The sequence below is a fragment of the Desmodus rotundus genome, chromosome 11 (genome assembly GCF_022682495.2).
Source record: "Desmodus rotundus isolate HL8 chromosome 11, HLdesRot8A.1, whole genome shotgun sequence".
Taxonomy (NCBI): domain Eukaryota; kingdom Metazoa; phylum Chordata; class Mammalia; order Chiroptera; family Phyllostomidae; genus Desmodus; species Desmodus rotundus.
In genome coordinates, this window is record NC_071397.1 from 2,921,574 (window position 1) to 2,933,964 (window position 12,391).

At 46.2% G+C, this 12,391-nt stretch overlaps 1 protein-coding gene and 1 pseudogene across 4 annotated transcripts in view; one reads left to right on the top strand and one right to left on the bottom strand.

Moving 5' to 3' along the window:
* Window positions 1-258: 258 nt before the first annotated feature.
* LOC112302453 (double homeobox protein B-like) lies at window positions 259-6,000 on the bottom strand (annotated as a pseudogene).
* Window positions 5,930-12,391, top strand: part of BLTP3A (bridge-like lipid transfer protein family member 3A) — a 61,257-nt gene continuing 54,795 nt past the window's right edge. For 3 of the 4 annotated variants that reach the window (XM_053913602.1, XM_053913604.1, XM_053913606.1), the window contains exon 1: window positions 5,930-6,151. In XM_053913602.1, the coding sequence (XP_053769577.1) occupies window positions 6,108-6,151 (44 nt within the window). In that variant the 5' untranslated portion in view covers window positions 5,930-6,107. The remainder of the gene's footprint in view (window positions 6,152-12,391) is intronic. The other variant, XM_053913603.2, reaches the window with a different exon arrangement.

The window sequence follows — 12,391 nt, forward strand, 5'->3', positions numbered from 1 at the left end:
ACCTGGCGCTGTCTTCCTCTTCCTGGGAGTGGCTTCTTATCCTGCGGAGCAGAGCCCGGAACTCGTCACTAGGCACAGCCAGGATTCCGGGACGTCCTTTTCCTGTGGAGCAGAACTCAGAAAAGGGTGTGTGTATCTTTTCCTGAATATTTAGGGATTGCAGGGACTGACCTAAAGACGTGAGATTTATACGTATTGTCGGTGCCATTGGCTGAGGGGATGGAATGGTTCTCCAATTGACCTTGTGTGTTGTGGGACTCACTGCGTCCCTTCTCAAGGATCCCATTCTGCCATCGGAGCCTGGCAGCACTCGTCCCAGGGTTGCACAGTGTAAGAAAGTCCCTCTGACCCAGATCCTGTGATCGATGCCTTTTTTGCTCAGCGCGAGGCCGAGAGCAGTCCTTCAACCGTAGTACTCCTGTGGCACTCGGCGAGTCTGGCATTTTTCTTGATTTTGGGGCCAAAGGTGAGTGTGAGTATTGAAAGGTCCCCTCCTGGAGTCGGTGGTGTTGGCAGGTGGTTTGTAAGTGTCAGAGTGGAAGGAGTGTTCTCTCCTCCCTGCACAGCCTGCGTGGGCTGCCCCATCGTGACACCTTGGTCCTTGGCTTACACGAGGGCGAAGGACATGTGAGATGAGAATGGAGCAGGTAGAGAGGTTTGGTTCCTCCTGGAAGACTTGGAGGAAGAAAAAACGGTGAGAGCAGCCTGGGAGAGTGATCAGGTTGATTGGGTGCTGCCGAACTGTCAGGTCTGGTGTTCCAGCAGTCCCCAAGCTTGGGCACCAGGGACCGGTTTCTTGGAAGACAGTTTTCCCACTGAGCAGGGCAGGGGGGATGGTTTCGGGATGGTACAAGAGCATTGCATTCAAGCTCACCCCCTGCTGTGAGGCCAGGTTCCTAACTGCCCTGACCCAGAGGTTGGAGACCTCTTTGGTGTTCCATTTGGGCCATCTACCAGGGAGTTCACAGGCTAACTTCTCTCTGCCCTGGGTAGAGAGATTGTTGGTTTTGAATTCTTGATTCCCGAATGCCTGTTTGTTTAGCCAGTATTTTCCTGGTTGCAATATCAGGGAATCCATTCCAGTCAAGGGCTTGAAATAGGATGTTTGATTGAGGTCTCGTGGTGGATGTCAGGTGTTGTCTGGCTTCTTTTGGTAAATATTCTTGAGTCCAAGGCTGACTCCGGTGATGTTCCTGGGTTTGACCTTTTCCTACGGACTCACCAGCTCCCAGTCGTCTCTGTGTGCCCTATGGTTTTTAAACGAGGTCTGAAAGTGACACTCCAGAATGCCAGCTTCCTTGGCCAACTGTTTCCTAGTAGCTGTGTCAGGTTTTGTTCAAACCATTTTTGAAGGATATGCTTTTGGCTCTGGTTGTAAACAGTCCCGCCTCGCACTGCTTCTCTCTGCAGAATGCCACTCGCAGTGCTGTTCGAGGAAGGAGAGAACCTGGAATCTGCAGGAACAGCAGTACGGCAGTGAGCCAAGGCTCCAGATTTTGATTCGCTTTATCTTGGGTGGTGCTTAGGAAATGCATTTTGGGAAAGCTCCCTAGGAAATTTTGATTATTGGTGGGTGTGGCAGATTCTGTCTTAGGATTTGATAATCTAAGAGTACAAGGCTGTATGTACGTCTGTAATTCTTTATAGGTTTATAGCTGGAAATTGAAATGGCAATAAGTGGGTTGCGTTTTTTTCCCCTAGAAACTTGTGAATAGTTTGAAGAGGAGCTAATTTGGGCAAATAAATGACCTTATGTAGGTAGACAAGAGGTTAGAAAGAGAGGTCCTGACCAAGAGACGATCTTGACACTCAGCCTCTGTAGAAGCTGAGTCGGCTTCTGTAGCGCAGTACAAATGAGCTCAGAGATACGGCCACCCTGCCAAGCCGGTGAGGGGCTCTTCTGGGTCTGGAAGTGATCACCTAAGTGCCTTTTTCAAATGTATGGATGGTGGAATATGGTTCGGCAAGAAAAAGGGACGAACTATTGATAGACCAATTTGGATTGATCTCAGGGGTGGCATGCTGAGTGAAAAAAAGCCAGTCTGAACAGGTCACACTGCATCTATATAAATGACGAAATTATCGAGAGAAGGAGCAAATTGGTAGCTGCCAGGAGTTAGGATTGGTGCTGAGGGCAGGTGGAGCAGAGACTAACACAGACGGTGAGCATGAGGGATGTCTTTGTGGGGAGAGACTGCTTCTGCGTCATGCTTACACAAGTCTGCACGTGATAAAATGCAGAAGTAGACACACACCAGCCTCAGTTTCCTGGGTTTTACATCGTTATGTATGATGTAACCATTGTACCTCAGTGGGTGAAGAGTACTTCTCTCTCTGATATCTTCCCAATTCCCCGTGAAGCTGTATTTCAAAATAAAAAGTTTTAAGAAATGTATGGACTCCTGCTTCCAGAAAGATGGAGTAGATATACGTGTCCCTGGACCAACGGCTAAGGACAGCCAAATACACATATACAAAACATATATATATTTTTTTTTAATTCTTATTTCTTTTTTTTTATTTGCTTGTCTTTAAGAATTTATTTATTTTTAGAGAGAAGAAGGGAGGGAGAAAGAAAGGGAGAGACACATCAATGTGTGATTGCCTCTCACACACCCCCTACTGGGGACTTGGCCCACAACCCCGGCATGTGCCCTGACGGGGAGTTGAATCTGTGACCCTTTGGTTCACAGGCCTGAGCTCAATTCACTGAGCTACACCAGCCAGCGCTCAACAGATGATGTTTAGACAACTAGATATCCACATGCAAAATATTGAAGTTGGTCCCCTTCATCACACCATGTACAAAAATTAACTCAATGAATCACAATTCCTAAATGTAAGAGCTAAAATTATACAACTTTTAGAAGACATAGATGTAAATATTCATGACCTTGGATTAGGTAACGATTTCTTAGATATAACACTAAAAGCACAGGAACAACAAACAAGATGAGCTGGATATTATCAAAACCAATTTTGTGTGTGTGTGTTTCAAAAGATACCATCAGGAAAATGAAAAGACAACTCAGAATGGAGGAAATTTTTTTTTGGAAATTATATCTAATAAGGGATTTGTATCTAGAGTATAAAAATTATTACAACTCAATAAAAAGATAAATATCCAACTTAAAAATGGACAAGGGATATGAATAGACATTTCTCCAAAGAAGATATGCAAGCTGACACAATTCAAACCCGCAGCTTCAGGTAAGAGCTCACTTTTACAAACTCACGTCATCAGGAAATACAGCACCCCTTCATTCTCTACATGACAAACTAATTTCAAGTTTGCCTTCCCCTTTTGCCAGAAGGGAAGGAAGTGCGATGAAAAGATGCTCAATATCATTAGCTCTCAAGGAAACACATGCAAATTCTTAACCAAATATTAACAAGCAGAATTCAGTAATGTATAAAAGCAATTATACACAATGTCCAAAAGAGGTTTTAATACAGGGATGCAGACTGGTTCAGTATTTGAAAATTAATATAATCCACCATGTTAACAGGCTAAAAATCACAGGAATATAGCCTTCAGTGCAGAAAAAGCATTTGAAGAAATCATTAATTCTTGATAAAAACTCAGAAAAGTGGGAATAGAAGAGAACTTCCTCGATAAAGAGCATCCAAAAAAATCTACAATTAATATTATATTTAATGGTTTAATAAAGACAATGCTTTCTCCCTAAAATTTGGGACAAAAAAGGATGACTAATCTCACCAGTCCTATTAAACAAAGTGCCAGGAGTTGTAGCCAGCTCAATAAGGCAAAAAAAGGACATAAAAGGCATTCACATAAGTGCATTTTGGCCCTGGCCAGGCCACTGAGTTGGTTAGAGAGTCATCCTGATACACCAAGGTTGAGGTTAGATCCCTGGTCAGAGCACATGCAACAATCAACCCATGAATGCATAAATAAGTGGAACAAGAACCCAATGCTTCTCTCTCAAATAAAAAAATAGGCATCATATGAGAAAGCAAAAAATGTTCTGCATACTGGTTGTGATATGTTGTACTGAAGTTTTGCAAGATGTTACCATTGGTAAATTAGGTAAAAGGTACAGGGAAATCTTTGTATTATTTCTTACAACCGAATGTGAATCTACAATCATCTCAAAATAAAATGGCTAACTTTAAAAAAATATGGATTGCCCCTAAATCTTTTTTGTTTTTATGCACCTTATATTCTTAGCATTGCAGGGAACAATGAACTGTTGGTGAGATTATGAACTCCCCTATTCAACGATCCCTAGAGAGGCCATGTTCTTGTAGAGCATGAGTTTTTTTCTTTCAACAAGAATCTCATTCACTAGGCATGACGAATGGTTCAACAGGATTGTAAGTGCCTGAGTACGAGGCAAGTGTTGTTTTACATGGCTATTGACAGATGCCTAAATCAGCCGATGGGGCGCTCCAGGAAAAGCAGCATGAAATAAAAGAAATTGCTCTGAGGCGCCTGCAGCTGACAGCAGAACTGGGAAAGAGTGATGCGGTCAGTAATCCGAGCAACGAATCTCCTCCAAAGGATCTATTGGTATATGTTACTGAATACGCAGGCACGTCCCTCCCACAAGTGGAGGGCGCAAGAAAAAGACAGTAATTGTTAAAATTTCCAAGGACGTTAGAGAACAAGTTCTTTGTTTAGCAAGTAAGGAAACTGAAGCCCAGGGAGATAGTTCAAAAGAGCTTGCCCAAGGTGAGATATGGGCAGAGGAAAACGTAATGATGGTCCTGTTGGGGAGGACTGGGTTGTAGAGCATCTGGCCGAGGATGACTTGCTACCCTTTTAAAAATGTAATTTTGGGGGTACTGCGGGGGAAAATTGAACTTACTATGACTAAGAAAGGCATAGGCATGCAGGAAGTCTGTTGATTATTTATTTTTAAAGTTTCACATTTATATGGTTGACCGCGTTTGGACTATTTCTGGAATAAGGTAACAAGGTTTTGGGGCAGAGAACTGAATTGCTGAAGGGCAGGGGAAGGAGGGAAATTTTGCTTGTTTTTTGTACAATATCACGTTGCATGTATTATCTCTTTGCAAGAATGAATACATTTAATACAGTTAATTGGTGGCTAGATTTCCCATAAAGTTTTCTTAGAGTACTATTTTGCTCAGGTTTTTGCTTGAAGATTAAAGTCTAGAAAACTGTCACCTTCCCACCTTTGCCATTGGGTCTGCAGATGTCCCTGGCATACGGGTTACACGGTTACGTGTACGGATGAAACAGTGAAAATAGCTCTGACTGAGAGCAGCACACTTGGGCTCTTGTCCTGAGTCTCACTCAGCAGTCGTGACCTTGGGCAAGCTCTTTTGAACTATCTCCCTGGGCTTCAGTTTCCTTACTTGCTAAACGAAGAACTTGTTCTCTAACGTCCTTGGTAATTTTAACAATTACTGTTTCATTTTCTTGTGCCCTCCACTTGTGGGAGGGGTGTGCCTGCGTATTCAGTAAGCATTGGCTGGCCCGGTAGGGGCTAAGAGGGGCGCAAGGAAGACGAGGCGCCCCCTCTCAGTTCTTTAGCACAGAGCAGCGGTTCTATGGGTCCCTGAGACTACTTTTCACTCCCCATCCTGACTCCTGCAGGAGTCGGTGGTCAACGAATGAATGAAATGTGTGAAGGAAGCTGCGCGGTTATTGAGCGAATTCCTGCAAAAAGGTACAGACATGCCGCCTTTCCCCGATGCTTCAGGGCGACTTCCGGAGTGTGAATCCCCGGCAGTTCAGAGCGGAAGCCTTTCATTTCTCTCCACGGAGAGGACGGCAGCGTGGCAGCAGCCGAAGGCCAGAGTGAGCGGGTGCGCCGTGCGCGCCCCCGGCCTCCCACCGCGCGCGTCCCCGCCCCTCGCCGCGCGCCCCCGCCTCCCACCGCGCGCGCTCAGGCCTCGGGACGGCGGCGCGCAAGGTCTACGCCGCTCTGGGCGGGCGGCCGCGGCGCCGCGCGGGTGGGTGGGATCGCGGCGGAACTCCGAGCGCCGGGGCAGGGGCGGGAGAGCCATGGTGGCGGCATCCGGTCCCCACGCCGCGACGAGGTGAGGGGCCGCCTCTTCAAGGCTGAGGAGGCCACAGCTGCCCACTTGCTTTGCGCGAGGGCCGCGGCTCCGGCATGGCCGGGATCATTAAGAAGCAGATCCTGAAGCACCTGTCCCGGTGAGAGCGCCAGCGCCCGCCCACGGCGGCCCTTCCTAACCCGAGACCCGGCCTCCCTCTCCAGCCCCAGCCGGACTGCCTTCTCCCCGCTCCGCTGGCCCCGGCCGTTGTCGCCGCTCTGTTCTGCCCTCACCCTGGGCCCTCGGGGCCTGCGCTCCTGCCCTTGCGCTCGCGCCGCGGGCTCTGCTCCCCAACCTACCAGCCCCTCTGTCCCCCGACCCTCAAGGGTCTCCCGGTCGGCTGCCCCCCCTCAGTTCCCACTCCGCCCGGCGGGTCCGCCCGACCTCCCTTGCGTGTCCAACCCCTACCCCGGCCCCCGGCCCCGCGACCGTCCCTCTGCGGACCCCACGCCTGCACCCGTCCCTGCCCGCCCTGGGCCCGCCGCCCCGCCCTCCCGGCCCTCCAGCGCCTGCTGTCCTTCCTCCGACTGCTCCAGACTAGACCCTTCGGCCGGGGCCCGGTCTAAATAACCCTCGCACCGACCCTTCTTAACCCATTTTCCGCCCAGATTCCCAACTCCCCCGCTGGTTTTCTTCTTCGCAGAGGCTCCCAGCTCCTCCTCTTCGCCGTCTCGCTGACCCTGTTGCATCACCCTTGGAACAGATAGCCCCGCACCCGGGGCCGTTCCTCTGATCACCTTTCCCCCCCTTGCTTCCTTCTCATTACACAGACCGACTAAATGGAGAAAGGTCAGGAGAGCCGGGCGTAAAGTTTCAGCAACCTTCCCTTTAAGACGGGGAGGTTTTTTGACAGCCCGGGAAAAGAAGTAACTGTCCGCTTGTGCTTTGCAGCCATTTATGAGCAGTGCTGTGTCGCTCGGTAATTTGGGCAGGAGAGGGGGGCAGGCCGTGCAGTTTACAGGGGTAACTGGGTGACTGCTGACCCCTGTGTTACGGTTGCAGGTGGTCAGGACTGCTGTCCACCAGACTCGAGAGCTAGGCTTTCACTCAGTTTTCACTCTGTATTCCAAGCGGGAGTTGGTGATGTTGCAATACCTGTAGCCAGCTTTGTGTCTCCAGTGGAGAGTGATTCAAGCCTTCGCTCCGGTGCTCAATGGTTTTCAGGAGGTGGGAGCAGGGGGAGAAGCCAGGGCACCCTGGCCTTGGACCTGACCCTGGTGTGTCTTTCCTGGTCGTCTTCCCATTGTGTTGGTGAGTGGTTTGCGCGACCCTGTTGCTGCCCCTGCGTCCCCTCTTTGGTCGGTACTCTGACTTAGTTACTGTTACTTTGACTTTAGACTTTAATTAGTAACAGACTCAGATACATCTTTTGGTAATCACCCTGTTGTAAGAGCGAACGCAGATTGGCCGCTGGAGCTAGGAAGGGCCTTTGGATCCGTTACTAGGATTAACTCCCTCAAGTACTCTTTTTCAGGTCCATCTGGGTGTTCCATGAGTTCGGTGGTTCTGCGTAAAGATTTAAATAAAAGTAGAACTAATAATTGTGAAATGGGACAGAAAATTTAACTAAAGGACACCTGTTAATTTGAATGAACATAGAAGCAGCGAATTTTAGGGTTGAGAGATGATCCCACCTAACTAATGCCATTATGTTTGAGAGCCCAGGCTTCTTCTGGTTTACTCTGTTCAGCTGGGAAGTGAGTATAATAGCAGTATGTACTTTCAGGTGTTATTGTGAGGGTTCCATGAGTTAATATATGGAAGGATTTAGCACAGCGCCTTGCACATAACAAGCGCTCGGTAAACATGAACTACGGCTAATTTTGGGGCTGCTCCTTGTGTGAGAGTTTGATATAAGTAAGCCATAGACTTATCCAGAAAAACCCACATATGTGAACAGGTGATTTTTATGTAAGTTCCCAGGTGGGGGGAATACGAACCCCTTCAAGCACGTGCCTGAACCCTACAAAGCACCCTGGACCTGGGTGAATAACCCTTTACTAGTTCAACCCCTCATTTTATGGCTGAGGAAATGAAATCCCTAAAGGCTAGAGAGGATGCCCGACTCGCCCAAGCTGCAGAGGAAGGTCAGGTGTGGCGGGGGAGGACCAGCTTTCTGACTGCTGTACCTTCTGCCGTGGTAGGCACGTGGCCTGCGCACTTCATACCCCTACGAGGGCAGGGTTTTTAAAGGAAAGATTTGATGGCTTATGGTGACACCTTCAGTGAATCCTTAGGGAACAAACTCCCTCTTTTAGATGAAGTAGGAATAGATATGACAGCCATTGGGAGAAATTTCTGCTTTCCTCAGTGTGGGGTGGTTGATAGAGGAGGAGGAGGAGGAAGAGGGGGTTGAGGGAAAGGTTAAACTCTTGGAGCTTTTGTATTTGACTTGGAAAAACTGTCTAGTCGTGTGTGACATTTGTGCCTCTTTGTGGTCTCTGCTACACCTGCAGAGGCTGGCCTGCCCGGAGGGGAACTGTAACTTCTGTAGCTTGCCAAACCTGAGGGGAGAGAGAGGTACTGAATTAGTATGCTAAATAAATATTTGTAGGTGTTTAATAGTTACTTGTTGCTGATGACGGCAGTGCCCCTCGACTTGGAGGAAAGTGTCTTTGTAGCAGGAAAGATATCCCAGTGTTTTCATATTCTGTTTAATCTGAGTCATGAAGTTTCAGATACAAAGTGTCTTACTGGAATCTATCTTCCTTATTAGTAGAGTATTTTGATAAACAAGACTTGAGGAGATGGCCCTCAAGATATTTTTTCTTATGTGCCAACTCGAGACGAGGCAGTGATCTGGGCACTGGGGATTCAGCAGGGGAGAAATGTAAACGTCTGTACATCTAAGGGCTTTAGCCTGTGGTTTGGATGACCGCTATATAATACAAGGAGCTTCAATGCCCAGCATTCACTTAAACAGACCTAGAAGGAGACCTCTGTTTAGAAACAAAGGTGATCATTTCAAAAATATCCAAATTGAGCTCTGGCCGGGTTGCTCAGTTGGTTGGAACGTCGTGCACTGTGCCAGAAGTTTGCAGGTTCTATCCCCGGTCAGGGCGTGGATGGAAGGCAAGCGATCAGGGTTTCTCACATCAGTGTCTGTCTGTCTGTCTGTCTGTCTCCCCCTCTTTGCCCCTTCCTCTCTCTCTTTCTAAAAGCAATAAACATGTCCTTGGGTGAGGATTAAAAAAAATCCAAAACTGATTTTTCACTAAATTAGATTTTTCTTGTTTGAGATCGCCTTAGCTGGTGACCATTTGTTATACCAGTAAGAGGAAGTCCGATTATCGTGAAGTAAGTCAGGGGACTGTGGTTCATGGACACTGAGACTCTGGCACCAAACAAGCTAGATTTCACCTTCCAGATCTGCTACGTAATGAACGGGGCAGCCTTTCTGAGCCTTAATGTTTCTTATCTGTAAAAGGGGAGAATAAGGAAAAACGCCACCTTCTTGGCAGATTTCGTTGAGGATTGGGGATAAAGCTGGCATGTAAGTAGGGTCTAATAAAGAGGAACTATTAGAACACGGCCAGAGAAGCTGGGGACACTACCGCAGTGGGATGTGGGATGGGATGACAGCAGCCCACCTGGCTGGCTATTTTGGAAACCCATTGGAAGTCTTAATTACTTACTGTAAATAGACGCAAGAAACATGACCTTGAGTGGCAAGAGACATGGCTGATGAACATGATAGATATTTTAAAAACGTAAGTATTAGGTGAAATTCAGAGGCATAAAAACCTTCAGGGTTCTTTTGGGGAATTAGAGAGCCTGACCCGTGCGCTCAGCCCTGACCAAGTTCCTGATCAGCGAGCGCCTCCATTCTTTGCTGCTCGTTATGCTGAAGACCTCACTGTGGCCAGTGCCCGGTGGGCAGCGGCGAGCTGCAGGCTCGGAGAGGCTGCCTGCTTGCCCAAGGCCTATTTAAGGTGAGGGTTTGTAGGACTACGCTCAACTTCCAGGCTGAGTCTCTTTGTTGTCACCTTTATTCCCCAAATAATTATTTTGTGCACTTTTGAGAAACAGCCAAATCATATATCTTTCTCTTCCTCATCGTCTTGTGTGGCTTCAGAATAAAGAGGTTTTATTTACCTAGCAAATATTTAATAATAATAGCCAGCTATGCAAATAAGTACTTTAAAAGTCTTAGGACGATGTAATCCTCAGACCAACCCTATGAGGTAGGTATTAGGCCCATTGTATAGACAAAGAAATGAGGCAGAGAGGTTAAATACCTTGCCCCAAATCATGACTGTAAGTGATGTCACTGAGGTTAAAACACAGGCACTCTGATTCCAGAGCCGTGCTTTTCAACCTGCTCTCTTGCTGTGGTGGTTTTCATCTGTTCACTATTTGCAACTGAGCAGACCCTGTCACCAGCACCCACATGAAGGAATGACATTGCTAGCACCTAGGAAGCCTCCTCGTGTCTGTTCATTATTACCTCCACCACAGAGTAACCCCTGTCCTGACTTTGAGTATATAGATAAGTTTTGTCTTTTTATATTTTATGTTAATGGAATCATACAGTATGTATGCTTTATGTCTGGTTTCCTTAGCTCAGCATCATCATTATTATTGTGTTGATTAGAGAGAAGGAGGAGGGAGAGAGACACACAGAGAGAGGGAATGAATATCTATTTGTGGTTCCACTTATTTATGCAGTCATTGGTTGGTTTTTGTACCTATAACTGGCAAATCAGGACAATGATGCTCGAACCGATTGAACTGCCCAGCCAGGGCAACATTATTTTTGTGAGATTAATCCCTATTGTTGCATCAGGGTGTAGGTCCTCCATTTTCATTGCCATATAGTGTTGTGTTTATACATTTTACTATTGATGGACGTTTGGGCAGTTTCCCGGTTTAGGGCTGTGATGACTAGTGCTGCTAGAAACATTCTAGTGCGTGGTTTCTGGCAAACAAATATACACAGATCTCTTGGGGACATAATAAGAGTGGAATTTCTGGGTTGTAGGATATGCATACATTACATTTGTAATAGATATTGCCAAACAAGTTTTCCGAAGTGGCTCTAGCAATTCACACTTCCACCAGAAGTGTACGGGAGTTCCGGTTGTTCTACATCTTTGCCAACACTTGGCATTTTTCATCTTTCTCATTTTTGCCATACTGGTGGGTGTGTTTTGAATTTTTTTTTTCACTTTGTGATAAAACCAGATGGCCACTTTGTTTTCGCCTATGTTTACTTTTAAAATTCTCATCTATTTGTAAATTTTAGTCACAAGTATCAGGCCTTGGAAACATAAGATCTTTTTTGGGAGAAATGCTCAAATTAGGTAGGTTCAGTGAAAATAATTAGGGTAATTTATAACCATTAGCCCATAAAATTTTTTGCTTGGAATGGACGTGATGCTCATTTAGCTCCTTGTCAAAATAACAGTCATGTGCATTAGAAGAAAGGAGGGGCTGGCTGTTCTCAGGCATTTGGGCTTTTGTTTGGTCTCTAGTCTACCCTGAATATTAAATAGTTTTCATTCTAGTCTGTAAACTTAAAACCCATTTTTACTAAAGAAACTAAAATTTGAATTTCATCGCTTTTGTATTACAATCCTTCCACCTTTCCAAGGGTAAAATGGTTGTCTTGTGTCTTAAAACTACCATTTAAAAAGTAATAAAAATTTCAAAGCAGCACTACCACATGTATCTGACATAAGTAGCTCACTGTATGGTTCACAGTAATGAAATCGTCTGCTTTGAAAAAGTGACTGAGAGGCACGTCAACGTAGCAGGAAGAACCAGGACTCTGGATTCCAAAAGGTAGCTGTGCATTTTGACTCTGTTACTTTTTTTTAAAAAGATCTTATTTCTTTATTTTCAGAGAGAGGAGAAGGGAGGGAGAAAGAGAGGGAGAGAAACATCAGTTGGTTGCCTCTTTTTCACCCCCAACTGGGGACCTGGCCTGCAACCCAGGCATGTGCCCTGACAGGGAATTGATCTGATGACCTTTCAGTTTGCAGGCCAGCGCTCAATCCACGGAGCCAGGGCTGACTCGGCTACTTTGAAGCTGTGTGTTCAGCAAGTCTTTTAGCTTCTTGAAACTTACTCATCTGTACGAGGGGGGATAATAATACTTAATGTCGTTTCGAGGATTACAAATAATGTATACAAGTGACTGGTCCAGAAAAAATATGTAATAACCGATGACCATTACTATTTATCTTTATTAAAATTGCTCAAAAGAGATCACTGTTAGTTTCTGGAGATGATGCTTTTCAGCATCTTCAAGATTGTACCTAACTTATCCAAATGTGTAATTCTTCAGATATTTAGGAATTACGTTTCTTAACATTTTAACACAGAGAGGTAGAGACGA